This window comes from Hemiscyllium ocellatum, chromosome 7 (genome assembly GCF_020745735.1).
Source record: "Hemiscyllium ocellatum isolate sHemOce1 chromosome 7, sHemOce1.pat.X.cur, whole genome shotgun sequence".
Lineage (NCBI taxonomy): Eukaryota > Metazoa > Chordata > Chondrichthyes > Orectolobiformes > Hemiscylliidae > Hemiscyllium > Hemiscyllium ocellatum.
Genome location: NC_083407.1, coordinates 48,035,379 through 48,050,000, shown reverse-complemented (window position 1 = coordinate 48,050,000; position 14,622 = coordinate 48,035,379). Strand labels below are relative to the sequence as shown.

The 14,622-nt window shown below is 39.4% G+C and overlaps 1 protein-coding gene across 2 annotated transcripts in view; it reads left to right on the top strand.

Moving 5' to 3' along the window:
• Positions 1 to 217: 217 nt before the first annotated feature.
• Positions 218 to 14,622, top strand: part of LOC132817428 (dehydrogenase/reductase SDR family member 9-like) — a 36,763-nt gene continuing 22,358 nt past the window's right edge. Inside the window, exon 1 of one of the 2 annotated variants that reach the window (XM_060827863.1) lies at positions 218 to 524. Coding sequence is in view for 1 of the 2 variants with exons in the window: in XM_060827862.1 (XP_060683845.1) it covers positions 813 to 828 (16 nt within the window). In the remaining variant the exon portion in view is untranslated. Of the gene's footprint in view, positions 525 to 731; positions 829 to 14,622 lie in introns of those variants that run through there. The other variant, XM_060827862.1, reaches the window with a different exon arrangement.

Below are 14,622 nucleotides of genomic sequence, written 5' to 3'. Positions count from 1 at the left end.
AAGTGAAACGATCACTGCATTCTAACAGATGAAAGGCTTAACAATCAATCTGTAGATTTTTGCTATAAATTCTGTGTTAAGATTGAGCCCTCCACTATCACCGGATGGAGTGTCGCTCCGAAAGATAGTGTGCTTCCAATTAAACCTGTTGGACTATAACCTGGTGTTGTGTGATTTTTAACTTTGTACACCCAGTCCAACACCGGCATCTCCAAATGATACATATTAACCACATTCCCGGCAAGTTCTTATTAATATGCACATCTTCGTCACGCCCACAGTTTCATAACTCCCCACTTCCATATGAAGTGCTGCTTTGGCGAATGAGTTATGACTTATTTTGCCACTTTAACTCCAACGCATCAAGGATTAAACTGCCCCAGGGAGATCTGGCAGTCGGTGAACTCCACAGTGAGGTTTATGAACAATCAATCCGGGACTAAAGAGCAAAGTGATAAACAAAAACCACTCAGGCTCCGGCGCCCTCTCGACCGTACAACAGAGAAAGCTTGTATATTCTTTAGGTAAGATCACTCTTTCTGTTACGTTTTGCTTTGAAGTATGGAAGCTCAAAAAATCCGCTCAAGTTTATAGGTTTGTAAGTTAGGCTAGACAGAAGTAACGCTGAAATAGTTGGTCAATATCGCAATGCGGAAGAGGTTGCGGGCTATAGGTCCCTCAAAGTTACGGATTATTTATCAATTGATCGATTGATCACAACAACCGCACCAGCCGAAGCAGACAGACGAAATCTCAAATCCGCCAGTGAGATAGTGAGAGATGAGTCATTCAAGGTTAAAACTGAATGGATCATGAAGAGCAATTACGGTAATGGAGTTAAGCATGTTTATACTTGGAGAAAGGAGTAATTCGATATGTAATTTGCACTTCAACAACAAATTACATTTACTGGAGCAAAACAAATAGGTCAATTCGGAGAAGCTGACCTGAATTAAAGGAAAAAAGAGAGGCGGTTATTCCAACACGCTTATGTAGGTAAAATTGAGTTCATCCAATTTTCCAATGTCTGTATCCTGAATCACAGCAAATCATGCTGGTCTATCCCTGGCCTTGCTTAGGCATATTAGCAGTTTGTCAGGTAAAGGTTCGATTTTAAAATTCTCAAGCTGCAGCAGTGACAACTGAGTAAATAAGGAGGAACCTCCAAGTTATAAAGGGTTAGTAATCAGAATACACAGATGTAAAGATATATAAAGATATCTATGTAAAGATAAACAACTAGCTCAAACACATAAGCTTCACTGCTGTAAGGAGAACAATCTTTGTTTCTCCGACACTCCAAGTAACTGAAGCTTAACTCTGGCACAGTGTCATACTAGCAAACCTCATCTCCACCCTAAGATGAGATGCATGTTAGGTTCGAAGGCTTTGACATCCTTCCTAAAGTGTGAAGGCAAAAACAGTTACAATAATAATTCAACTGGGCCTAATATGTGTTTTATTCAGCTAGGGGATTCCTGATGGAGGGCTTTTACCCGAAACATCGATTTTGCTGCACTTTGGATGCTGCCTGAACTGCTGTGCTCTTCCAGCACCACTGATCCAGAATCTTGTTTCCAGCATCTGCAGTCATTGTTTTTACCTTGGGTACACTATATCTCAACTTATACTAAACATCCCAATTATGGTTTTAACATTATTCACAATTTGTCCTTGAACCTTCAAAGACTTGCTCATGTACACTCCAACTTGTTCCTTTGAAATTGTATCATTTGGATTACATTCTCCCTTTCCACTTGCCCCACAATTGCCTCCTACTTGTCCAAGTTTAATTTGTTCTGCTCATTTCCCAGTCTATTAATGCATGTCCTGCTGGAATCTGCTACCACAGCCCTACACACAATTCTCACTTATATTTTCTGCAAATTTTGAAATTATACTTTCTGTACCCAAGTCCAGGCATTTAGTATGTATCAAAGATACCCGCTGTGAGCAAGTTTTTTTGTTCTAGCTGTTCTATTATCCCCCTCATTGATTTGGAATTAAATTTTGCCTGATAACAGTGCATGAGGTTTTCTACTTGGTTAAAGATTTATGTAATTGCAAGCTGGTAGTTAGATATTGTATTTCAGAAGGATCTTCAAGGTGGAGAAGAAACTAGAAAGACAGGATGATGAATATAATCAGAGTTTAGGTTACATAATATTTACAGTAGAGAAACAGGTGCTGCACACGAGTCTCATGACTGAACAATGGAATAGACTAACAATTAAAGAAATTGTATTGTATATCTGGAAAATGTTCCATGCCTGGGCTGGAATACTTTCTTGCTTCAAGCTGCAAAGAAGTGCGTCAAAGGTCACATGACCATAGCAAGTTTGCAGTACACAATGCATAAAGGCATTTCTCTGAAGATCTCCTTTTCATTGAAAAAAATCAACATTGTGTACACAATCATTTGGAACTGCAGGTTACCCAGTTTGGATGGACTATAAAGAGAAGTCTCACTCATAAAAAAAATTTCCTCATTCTAGTCTGTACCATATTAACTTATCCCTACCCATGCATTGCATCCACAATTGTTAAAGAAATCAAATCTTTTAATGGTTATACAAGTTGTTATTGGCTTTTCATTTGACATTTATTCACCCCTGAGTTGATACTCCTTCTCTGATTCCAAGAAGTCAATCAGTTGGCATTCATACTCTGGACATAAACACAACCAGTTCTTGTTGATGTGTGAAAGTTGGTCAAATCCTGACTCACTGCCATCACATGTGGTGATTTCATTGTTGACATCACACTACTTTCGCATTGGAATGTCCATGACCAGTATTTTGGTGAGTGAAAGTTGCTCCTTCTTCTATGCCTCAGTGCCAAAACACATCCTTTCCAGTGAGCATGCATATGGTTTTATACTCTGTCAATTTAGGCAAGAACTTTGCCAGGTAGTTCACAAACCCAACAAATCTTGTACTACTTTCACTTCTGTTGCTGTTGCATTTCAATTACAGAGCTAACCTTCTCAAGATCAAACTGAAGTCCTTTTCCTGTCAGTACATGACAGAGGTACTTTAATTTAGTTATTCTGAGTTACAATCTTTTCTTGTTTATATTAAGACTCATTTAGAGAGATCTCTCTATGAGTTTTATTTGATTCTGATCATGGTGTATGATGGCTTCTTTCATATCCACATCCATAAATGAGTAGATCGTCCATGATCGCTTCCACTTTGGGAAAATGATTAATTACATCATGCCGTCCATTTAGTACTCTTTCCAAGCAATGGAAATGCCAATTAACATGGGTGACCATCATTTCCTCCCCATGGTGATCATAAAGTATTCAGAAAACTGCTGCTGTCATCCATTTTCTTGACCATATCCATCTTCTCACCTAGGATGATAAATTGAATTGAATTGAATTAGCTTTATTTTCACATGACCTCAAATGAGTTCAGTGAAAAATTTATAAGTTACTACTTACAGCACTATTTTAGGTACAAAGGTACGTAGATACAATCCTTACTTACAGAATAGAGAAATCAAAAAAAGTGTTACATTACAGCGATACACAGTATGACCATAGGTCAGAAATAAACAAAAAGTAAAGCTAAAAAGACAAATCCTTTGCCTCATCAATATATTGGAAAGTTTATTCAATGGTTAGCCTGGAATTATGCCATCTCTTTAAAGCTTTATTTAGATCCTTTGGACACTCTCAGCTTTCTCAGTTTTTTCACTGCTATCATGCTGCTAATCCAACCTGTAATTGTTGCATCCTTGATTATTCCTTCTCTTCCAGCTGGCTCATAACTTTGCCATTGAAATTAGAAGAAGTTACAATTCTATCTCACATTATTTTTCATCAAAGAAGCAACAGGGACTGGTATATTCAAACCTTCCTACCCTGTAGATTTATGTAGTAGACTGCGGTTCTCATTATTCTTTGCTACTTCTTATAGTATCCAGTTCTCCTACACCTCTCAAAATCCACATAATTTAGCTGCATACTTCTATCATCATGTTCCATGTGGAAGCTTAAATGTTTCATTTCACTAAACAGAAAACAACCACCTTAGAAATGTCATGACCATGAAAAGTCATTGCCTGCAGTGTACAAATCTATTTTTTTCAGACAGGTAAGTACCGTTCCATCAACTAAGCATAGAAGGGATGTTGCTGTAAGAATAAACACAAGCAAAACAAGATACCTCTGGAATTCCGAAATTGAAATTATCCAGAAAGGTTAAGGTCTTGTGAACCCAAAGGAATTGATGACTTTCTAAAAACAAATGAAATTTACAATGACTAATGTGGGATAACATTTGATATTTTAAGACAAAAACAGAAAATGCTGGTGAAACTCAACAGGTCTGACAGTATTTGTGGGCAGAAAGCAGAGTTAACATTACTAGTCTGGTGACTTTAGCAAAATGGGGTTTCACTGGCAATACCTGTTTTTGTCTCAGGTCTCCAGCGCTCCCAGTTCTTTATTTTATTTCACATTGTAAGACATCTCCCTTAACAAACTAAAATCAACATAGTTTGAACAGTACTTCACAGACAGCAATGAAGAAATAATACCTCCATGTTACCTATCAGCTCAACTGGGTTCCCTTTTTTCTGTGCACTGCCCTTCTGGAAAATGGATAACAATACAAGATTAAATCCCAACATACTTCCCGCTTTCAGCAGGCTTTTTTTTTCCCTTCAACACCTGGTTGAATCTTCTGATACCTTTCAAAAATCATTCCACTCATCTAGATTGCCCCAGCAAGGCCTACCTTGGTGTTTGCTTTTGCTTAAATTCTAAGAAATCTCATTCCATTCTTTTCAAACAATAAATCACTTTTCTAAGGATTGTGCTTCGTTGTTATCACAGGAATAGATTTTCATTCTCTTCACAGAAGTAACTGCTGTTTCTCCACAAAGCTGTAATTTCTTTCTTTACTGTGTATTGGTGTTTAAGGTAGCAAATGTAACTTGATCTTCAACAACACACTGATTATAGGTCACACTGATCTGTCTCAGGGCAGAGTTAGTATGGTTAACATCCTCCCTTCGTCCCTGTCAAGGATCCACTATTTTACCTTGAATGAGAAAAGGTATTGGAGTTATGATCCCAGACCAGATTGCCAAATTTTTGTCAAATCGGGCTAAGGATAAGTAAATGTCTTGCAAAAAGGAGAGAAAATGTGAAGTTCCAGGCATTATTAAGAGAATAAAACCCTGAGAGTCCACAGATTTAAAGAAACAATAATAAATGTTCTGAGTCAAATATAGCACAGTAAAACAATCTATAATGTCTACACTTTCATCCAGAGTTAACATGAGGCAAAATCACAAATTGCTGGAAATGCTCAGCAGATCTGGCAGTATCTGTAGAGAGAAAGCAAAGTAATGTTTCAGGTTCAGTGACCCTTCTTCAGATCTGAATTTTCAATAATTGTTCATGTTCTGATATTCAGCCCTCCTTTCTTGGAACGACATTCCTCTGAATTCTTGAAACTACACTTCAGTAGCTACTGGACTGCACAACTCCAGGTTTTTTTCACCGACAGCTAGCTTCAACTAGCCATTATTGCCCTGGGTTTCTCTAAGCTCAAATGTTGCTCTTTGCACAGAGCAAATGCTGCTTCTAAGCTTCCTTCATCCTCATTTTCAGATGCTCTGGATTATTATTCACGCTTCTTCTAATCTCCCACGGCTGCTAGGTCTTTTCCTTGACCTTAATCCCAATTTAGCTGCACCGATTGGCTTCCAGAACCTCTGAGGTCAAGTGTTTGGAGCCGCTACAGCAGTGACATTTTGGGATCAGGCCTCTTCTCCTTACTTCCAACTACCTCACTGACCAGAATTTAAAGGTAGTAACCTCTGCTTCTGATTGCCTCCACCCAACTGATTGTTCCGTCACTTTTGAAATACTCTGAGTGACCTATTGAGCACCTGGTAACTGGCCTCTCCCTTTTTTATAGGCAAAATGGAACACTGAATTCATTGAATAATGCAATGATCACAACTGGCTTGTTTAACCATACAAAATAGATACAAAGAAAATGGATTTCATCATATAGTTTAAAATACAGCCATAAAATACAGACTTCCACTGAGCTAACAAATTTTTTTACTACAGTGAAGTTTTTAAAAAATACCTTAAGATAAAAGTGAAGAAATGAGAAAGAAATAAGGGTAAACCACACAAAGAATAATAGAATTGTGCAATACAGTAACAAAGGTGAATATTGGATATTATAAACATGTTCTAAAGATAAGTAGATGCCCTTCTGAAAAGAAGTGAAAGATTAACATGTTGGTTATTTATTAATTATTTATGAGCTATATCAGTTAAGGAAATTTCTGAGCCATATTGCTTAGAAAAATGAATATTGTACTTGCATTCTCATTTAGGATTTTAGGGTCATTTATCAGTTAAAGCACCCACTTGGTTTAAAATACTTGAAGAGATTGAACACCTCTGAATGCCTGCTGTTCTTGAATACAAAAGTGCACTTCAGTATTTCAATGTCATCTTACAAAAAAATTGGTTTTACTGAAAGTGGTGCAGCCTGAAGATAACAGAATTCTCTTCAGATTAGAAGAATGAATTTGATCCTAAATAATTGATCCAGACAGAAACGAAGGTTGTTGAGGAAGGTTTGTCTACTGAGTCAGTATGGGTGGAAGTTAGGGACAGCAAAGGAACAGTCACCTCATTGGGGGTTTTCTACAGATCTCCTAACAGCATGAGAGAGATTGAAGAACTCATAGGTGGGCAGATTCTGGAAAAATGCAGATGTAGCAGGGTGATTGTCATTGGTGATTTCAACTTGCCCAATGTCGACTGGAACCTCCTATGTGCAAGTGGTTTGGATGGAGCTGTTTTTGTCAGGTGTGTTCAGGAGAGTTTCCTTACTCAGTATGTAGACAGGCCAACGAGGAGAGAGGCCATTTTGGATTTGGTGCTCGGCAATGAGCCAGGATGGGTGTCAGATCTCGTGGTAGGAGAACACTTTGGTGACAGTGATCACAACTGCCTCACATTTACCATAGCCTTGGAAAGGGAAAGGAGCAGGTACCGAGGTAAGATATTTAATTGGGGAAAAGGAAATTATGACGCTACCAGACAGGAGTTGGGTAATACAGACTGGGAGCAATTGTTCCACATAAAGGGCACAGCTGATATGTGAAGACTATTAAAGGAGCAGTTGTTGCGAGTGAAGCATGAATTTGTTCCTCTGAGACAGGTAAGAAGTGGTAAGATTAAGGAGCCTTGGATGACGAGAACAGAGGAGCTTCTCGTCAACAGAAAGAAGGCAGCTTTTGTAAGGTGGAGGAAGCAAAGATCTAGCACAGCTTTAGATGATTACAGGCTTGCTAGAAAGGAGCTCAGTAATAGACTGAGGAGACCCAGAAGGGGGCATGAAAAAGGCTTGGCAGGAAGGATTTGGGAGAACCCAAAGGCATTTTACTCATATGTGAGGAACAAGAGAATGATCAGGGAGAAGGTAGGGCTGATCAGGGATAGCACAGGGAACTTATGTGTGGAGTCTGAACAGATAGGGGAGGACCTAAATGAGATTTTTGCTGTGGTTTTCACTAAGAAAAGTGACCTTGTTGTGAATGAGAACTTTGAGGAACTGGGATACAGGCTTGAGCAGATCAAGATCGATGAAGTTGATGTGCTGGAAACTTTGGCAAACATTAAGATTGATAAGTCCCCAGGGCCAGACCAGATTTATCCTAGGCTGCTCTGGGAAGTGAGAAAGGAGATTGCTAAGCCGCTGACTCTCCATGGGAGTCGTATGGGAGGATTGGAAGGAGGCAAATGTTCCTCTTTTCAAGAAGGGTAATAAGGAAATCCCTGGCAACTACAGACCAGTCAGTCTTACGTCTGTGGTCAGCAAAGGTTTGGAAAGAATTCTGAGGTATAGGATTTATGACTATTTGGTAAAGCATAGCATGATTAATGGCAGTCAGCATGGCTTTGTGAGGGGCAGGTCATGCCTCACAATTCTTATTGAGTTCTTTGAGGAGGTGACAAGACAGGTTGATGAAGGTCGAACAGTGGATGTGGTGTATATGGACTTCAGCAAGGCATTTGATAAGGTTCCCCATGATAGGATCATTTGTAAAGTCAGGAAGTATGGGATACAGGGAGATTTGGCTATCTGGATTCAGAATTGATTGGCTGACAGAAGGCAGAGAGTGGTTGTAGATGGAAAGTATTCTGCCTGGAGGTCAGTGTGGAGTGGAATCTCGCAGGGCTCTGTTCTTGGACCTCTGCTCTTTGTCGTTTTTATAAATGACGTGGGTGAGGTGGTTGAGGAGTAGTTAAGTAAATGTGCAGATGACACAAAGTTTGGAGGTGCCGTTGATAGTATTGAGGGCTATTTCAGGCTGCAGCCTTTATGTGGCCTTTATGTGGAACAATTTACAGAAATGGCAAATGGAGTTCAACCTAGATAAATGCGAAGTGATACATTTTGGAAGATCGAACCTGAATGCTGAATATAGGATCAAAGACAGGATTCTTGGCAGTGTGGAGGAACAGAGGGATCTTGATGTGCAAGGACATAGATCCCTCAAAGTTGCCACCCACGTGGATAGGGTTGTTAAGAAAGCATATTGTGTTTTGGCTTTCATCAACAAGAGGATCGAGTTTAAGAGCCGTAAGGTTTTGCTACAGCTCTACAAGTCCCTGGTGAGACCACACTTGGAATATTGTGTCCAGTTTTGGTCGCCCTACTATAGGAAAGATACAGAGGCTTTGAAGAGGGTGCAAAGAAGGTTTACCAGGATGCTGCCTGGACTGGAGGGCTTGCCTTATGAAGAAAGGTTGAATAAGCTCAGACTTTTCTCTCTGGAGATATGGAAGAGGAAGAGAGGTGACCTGATCGAGGTGTGCAAAATAATGAGAGGAATGGATAGCGTCAATAGCCAGAATCGCTTCCCCAGGGCAGGATTGACTGGTATGAGGGGTTCATAGTTTTAAGATATTAGGAGAAAGTTATAGAGGGGACATTAGAAGAAGATTCTTTATGCAGAGAGTTGTGAATGCATGGAATGTATTACCATCAGTGGTGGTGGAAGCAGAGTCATTTGGGACATTTAAGTGACTGCTCGACATGCATATAGATAGTAGTGAATTGAGGGGTCCGTAGGTTAGGTTGTTTTATTTTACATTAGGATTAACTCTTGGTGCAACATCATGTGCTAAAGGGCCTGTTCTGTGCTATATTTTTCTATGTTCTATGTTCTAAGAATGTTTCAACGTTTCAATCAGATTCAAGTCACATTCAAACCTGTACTAGCTTGTATTTTCAATTTAATCTGATTACCTATTATAACCATTGGATGTAGACATGGCTGCAGGCAACAGAAAGAATCTCATCTTTCTTCTGCACTCCATGCCTGCCAGATTCAAAACATCAACATTACTGCCTTGGCGTAAATTATTAAAAGCAGATGTTAGCTTCTACAGTAGTTACAAAGATGTATTTCTGCAGAAAATTTGGTGTGGAGGAATTAGGTTAATACCTATAAGTTATCAAACCCATCTACGTGCTTGTCAGAATGGAAATAACAGGATATTTCAAATGACTATGTGAGATATACATGCTGGGGAGATGGTAACAAGAGGCAGGGTTTCAGATTCTGAGGCTACTGGGACTGATTCTTCAGGGGAAGGGGAGAGAACCACTACAAACTGGACAGTTTTCACCTGGGCAGGGCCAGAGCTTATGTCCTGGAGGTATATTCACTCACATGTTTGTGGAAGGTTTAAACTAAAATGGCAAGGGATGGGAACCAAAACATTTAGACAGTAGGGAGGAAACAAATGGCAAGAACAAAAGATAAAATCAGAAATTAGAAATGTGACAGGTGGAGAGCAAAAACCATTGAATAAAAATACATGAACAAGCCTAAAAATGCTAAGATGACAAGACCAAAGGCTTTGTAAAAATTTTATGAGCAGAATATTTGTAATAAATTGGATGAATTAGTTGCATTAGATAAAAACAGATGTGATATAGTTAGGATTACAGAGACATGGGTGCAGGGTGACGAGGGATTGGAACTGATTAATCAGCGAGTATTTGGTTTGTAGAAAGATAGACAAAGGAAAAGAAAGTGGGGTAGCATTTCTGGTTGGGAATACTTTAACACAATAGTGAGGAAGAATAAGAATGGATAGAGCTGAGAAACACCTTGGGAAGAAAATGATAATGGGGGTTGTATTTAGTCTCCATTGTATTCATTGCTCATAATGTGGTCTCCTTTACATGGGAGAAAGATGAAGAGCAGATCAGCTGACTTCTTTGCAGAACATGAACACCTCATTAACTGCTTTGGAACCTTGCAACATTCTGGACTCAATATCGACTTCAATAATTTTAGGGCCTGAACACCTTCTCTCATTTCCTGACACAATTACATGGGCTGCTACCACAAACAATCCATCAGCCACTCTCAATTTCCATTAGCAGCTATTCATTCTCCCAGGCTGACCTCTACCCATTCCCAAATGTTTGTCTCTCTATCTCTGGGCTCCATCTCCACCCCTTTCCCTACCCCATATTCAGGTTATATACTAACCTTTTCCGAGCTAAAATAAGTTCTAAGAAAGGTAATTGGACTGAAATGTCAGCTCTGCTTTCTATCCACAGATGTTGCCAGACCTGCTGAGTTTTTCCAGCAATTTTTCATTTTGTTTCTGATTTCTAGATCTGTTTTTTTTTGTTTTATAATAGAACTCTTTATTGAAATGAAGAATGACATCGTTGATTCTGAGACTAAGGTCCTGAATTTAAATAAAGGAAACTATGATGGTATAAGGCACAAATTGGCTACGATAAGTTGGGGAACATTGTTTAAAGGGTTAATAGTAAATGGGCAATAACAATTATTTAAAGAGTCATAAAAAAACTGCAAGAATTTTTCATTCCAGTCTGGCATAAAAATAGAACAGGAGAAGTGATCATGGCTAACAAGTAGAATTAAGCTTAGTATTAGATACGAGGAAAGGAGATACACATGGACCAAAAGATCTGAGGATTGGGGCAGATTAGATTCCATCAAAGGAGGATAAAGAGATTGATTAAGAGGGAAAATAAAGTACAAGAGTGAACTTGTGAAGAACTATTAAAGAAGCTTCTATATGCATATGAAGAGAAAAGATCAGTGATGACAAATGTCGGTCACTTGCAAACAAGGAGCATTCTGATCGGGAACAAAGAGATGGAAGACTAATTAAATACATATTTTGGTTCTGTCTTCACAAAGGAGGATAAAAGTAATGTTCCCAAAAAGTTGGAGAACAATGAATGAGAGAAACTGAAGGAATTCAGTATTAGTGGAGGAATGGTGTTGGGAAAATTAATGGAATTAAAAGTCAATAAATCCCTGGAGTTTAATAAGATACATTCCACAGTGCCTAAGAAAGTATCATTAGAAATAATGGACGTATTGGTGGTTATCTTTCAAGATTCAGTAGATTCTGGAACAGTTTCTATAGAATGGAGGACAGCTAATACAACCCTACTATTAAAAAAAACAAAGTAGAGAGAAACAGGGAATTATAGACCAGCTAGTTTAGCATCGGTAGGAGAGAAAATGCTACAATCCATTGTAAAAGATTTAGTAGCAGGTCATTTGGAAACCAGTGACAGGATTGGACAGAGTCAGCTTGGATTGGTGAGAGGAAAATCATACTGAAGAAATCTATTGGAACTCTTCATGGACGTAGCTAGTAAATTTCATTAGAGGGAACTAGTGAATATAGTTTCCTAGAACTTTCAAATGGTTTTCAATAAGATCCCACATAAAAGATTAGTATGAAAACTGAAAGTGTATGTGATTGGGGGTAGTGTACTGACATGGATAGAGAACTATCTGGCAGAAAATAAATGATAAGTTGGAGTAAATAGGCCATTTTCTGAGCAGCAGCCAGTGACCACTGGGGTCCAATAGGATTAGTGCTTGGGCCCTAGCTATTCAAAATATAGATTAGGGAACTAAACATAATATCGCCAAGCTTGCAGACAACTCAAAGCTGGATGAGAAGGTAAACTGTAAGAAAGATGCAGAGAGACTGCTGTGTGATTTGGACAAATTGAGTGAGTGAGCAATTGCATGGCAGGTGAAGTATAATGTGGATAAATGTAAGGCTATTCATTTTAGTAGTAAAAACAAGAAGGCTAATTGTTACCTGAATGGTAATTGAGTTGAAATAGGGAGTTGTATTTCAACCTAAATGCCAGTCACTGAAAGTAATCATGGATGAGTAGCATTTGGTGATATAGTCAGCTGGTAGGTTGAAGCTTTGAGTACAAGAGCAGGGATGTCTTGATCAGAACCTTGGTGACACCACACCTGAAGTATTGCGCGCAGTTTTGGTCTAATACAGTCATAGAGATGTACAGCATGGAAACATACCCTTTGGTCCAACCCATCCATGCCAATTAGATATCCCAACCCAATCTAGTCCCACCTGCCAGCACCCAGCCCATATCCCTTCAAACCCTTCCTATTCATACACCCATCCAAATGCCTTTTAAATGTTGCAGTTGTACCAGCCTCCACCACATCCTCTGGCAGCTCATTCCATTCATGCACAACCCTCTGTGTGAAGAAGTTGCCCCTTAGGTCTCTTTTATATCTTTCCCCTCTCACCCCAAACCTATGCCCTCTAGTTCTGGACTCCCCCATTTCAGGGAAAAGACTTTGTCTATTTATCCTATCCATGTCCCTCATAATTTTGTAAACCCCATAAGGTCACCCCTCAGCTGCCGACGCTCCAGGGAAAACAACTCCAGCCTGTTCAGCCTCTCCCTATAGCTCATATCCTCCAACCCTGGCAACATCCTTGTAAATCTTTTCTGAACCTTTTCAAGTTTCACAACATCTTTCCAATAGGAAGGAGACCAGAATTGCATGCAATATTCCAAATGGCCTAATCAATGTCCTGTACAGCCACAACATGACCTCCCAACACCTATACTCAATACTCTGACCAATAAAGGAAAGCATACCAAATGTTTTCTTCACTATCCTATCTATCTGCGACTCCACTTTCAAGGAGCTATGAACCTGCACTCCAAGGTCTCTTTGTTCAGCAACATTCCCCAGGACCTTACCATTAAGTATATAAGTCCTGCTAAGATTTGCTTTCCCAAAATGCTGCACCTCGCATTTATCCAAAGTAAACTCTATCTGCCACTTTTCAGCCCATTGGCCCATCTGTTCAAGATCCAGTAGTAATCTGAGGTAACCTTCTTCACTGTCCACTACACCTCCAATTTTGGTGTCATCTGCAAACTTACTAACTATACCTCTTATGCTCACATCCAAATCATTTATTCAAATGACAAAAAGCAGTGGAACCAACATCGATCCTTGTAGCACTCCACTGGTCACAGGCTTCCAGTCTGAAAAACAACCCTCCACCACCACCCTCTGTCTTCTACCTTTGAGCCAGTTCTGTATCCAAATGGCTAGTTCTCCCTGTATTCAATGAGATCTAACCTTGCTAACCAGTCTCCCATGGGGAACCTTGTCAAACGCCTTACTGAAGTCTCTATAGATCACATCCACCACTCTGCCCTTATCCATTCTCTTTGTTACTTCTTCAAAAAACTTAATCAAGTTTCATGAGACATGATTTCCCACACACAAAGCCATATTGACAATCCCTAATCAGTCCTTGCCTTTCCAAATATATGTAAATCCTATCCTTCAGGACTCCCTCCAACAACTAGCCCCCACCGATGTCAGGCTCACTAGTCTATAGTTTGCTGGCTTGTTCTTACCACCCTTCTTAAATAGTGGCACCACATTAGCCAGCCTCCAGTCGTCTTCCGGCACCTCACCTGTAGCTATCGATGATACAAATATCTCAGTAAGAGGCCCAGCAATCACTTCTCTAGCTTCCCACAGAGGTCTAGGGTGCCTGATCAGGTCCTGAGGATTTATCCACTTTTATGCCTTTCAAGACATCCAGCACTTCCTCATCTGCAATATGGACATTTTTCAAGATGTCACCATCTATTTCCCTACTTTCTATATCTTTCATGTCTTTTTCCACAGTAAATACTGATGCAAAATACTTGTTCATCCTTAATTTTAGTCCTTAACAAGGAATTGCTTCTCTGTGAGAGTCTTCTGCAAAGTTAACTAAAGGTTTCTGTCCCCCTTTTCAAGACTTTCCTTTTTGTTTGTAAAGTCATGATTCATTGACTGTAACAGAACATTTTCATCAGATAATATTGCTTTGTGACCCTTATGCAATTGATTAAGCACACTGATTGCCTCTGTTCAAGAGTTTTGGAAATCTGCAGTAGCTTTTAGTTTCTTTCAGTCTCAAGTTGGGTTATGTGACTGCCAATAGCCAGGTTTTTGTTCAACTGTTCCTTTAAGTCAGTTAGACATTTCCAACTAGGCTTTGTTTTTAACATTGTTGAACTCCATTCACTGTCCCACATTAGGCTGATTCAAGGCAATATTCAGCTCTAGAAGCTCTGAATAGTCCTGAGTGCCTTGATCTTATTTGAAGTAAAGGATATCTTCCTTCTGGAGAGATTTTATTAACTGCTTGTAATTGCTGAACTTCCTCTTGATGGGTGTTTGCTTGGATTATGCCCAATAGATATTGATGCTTTC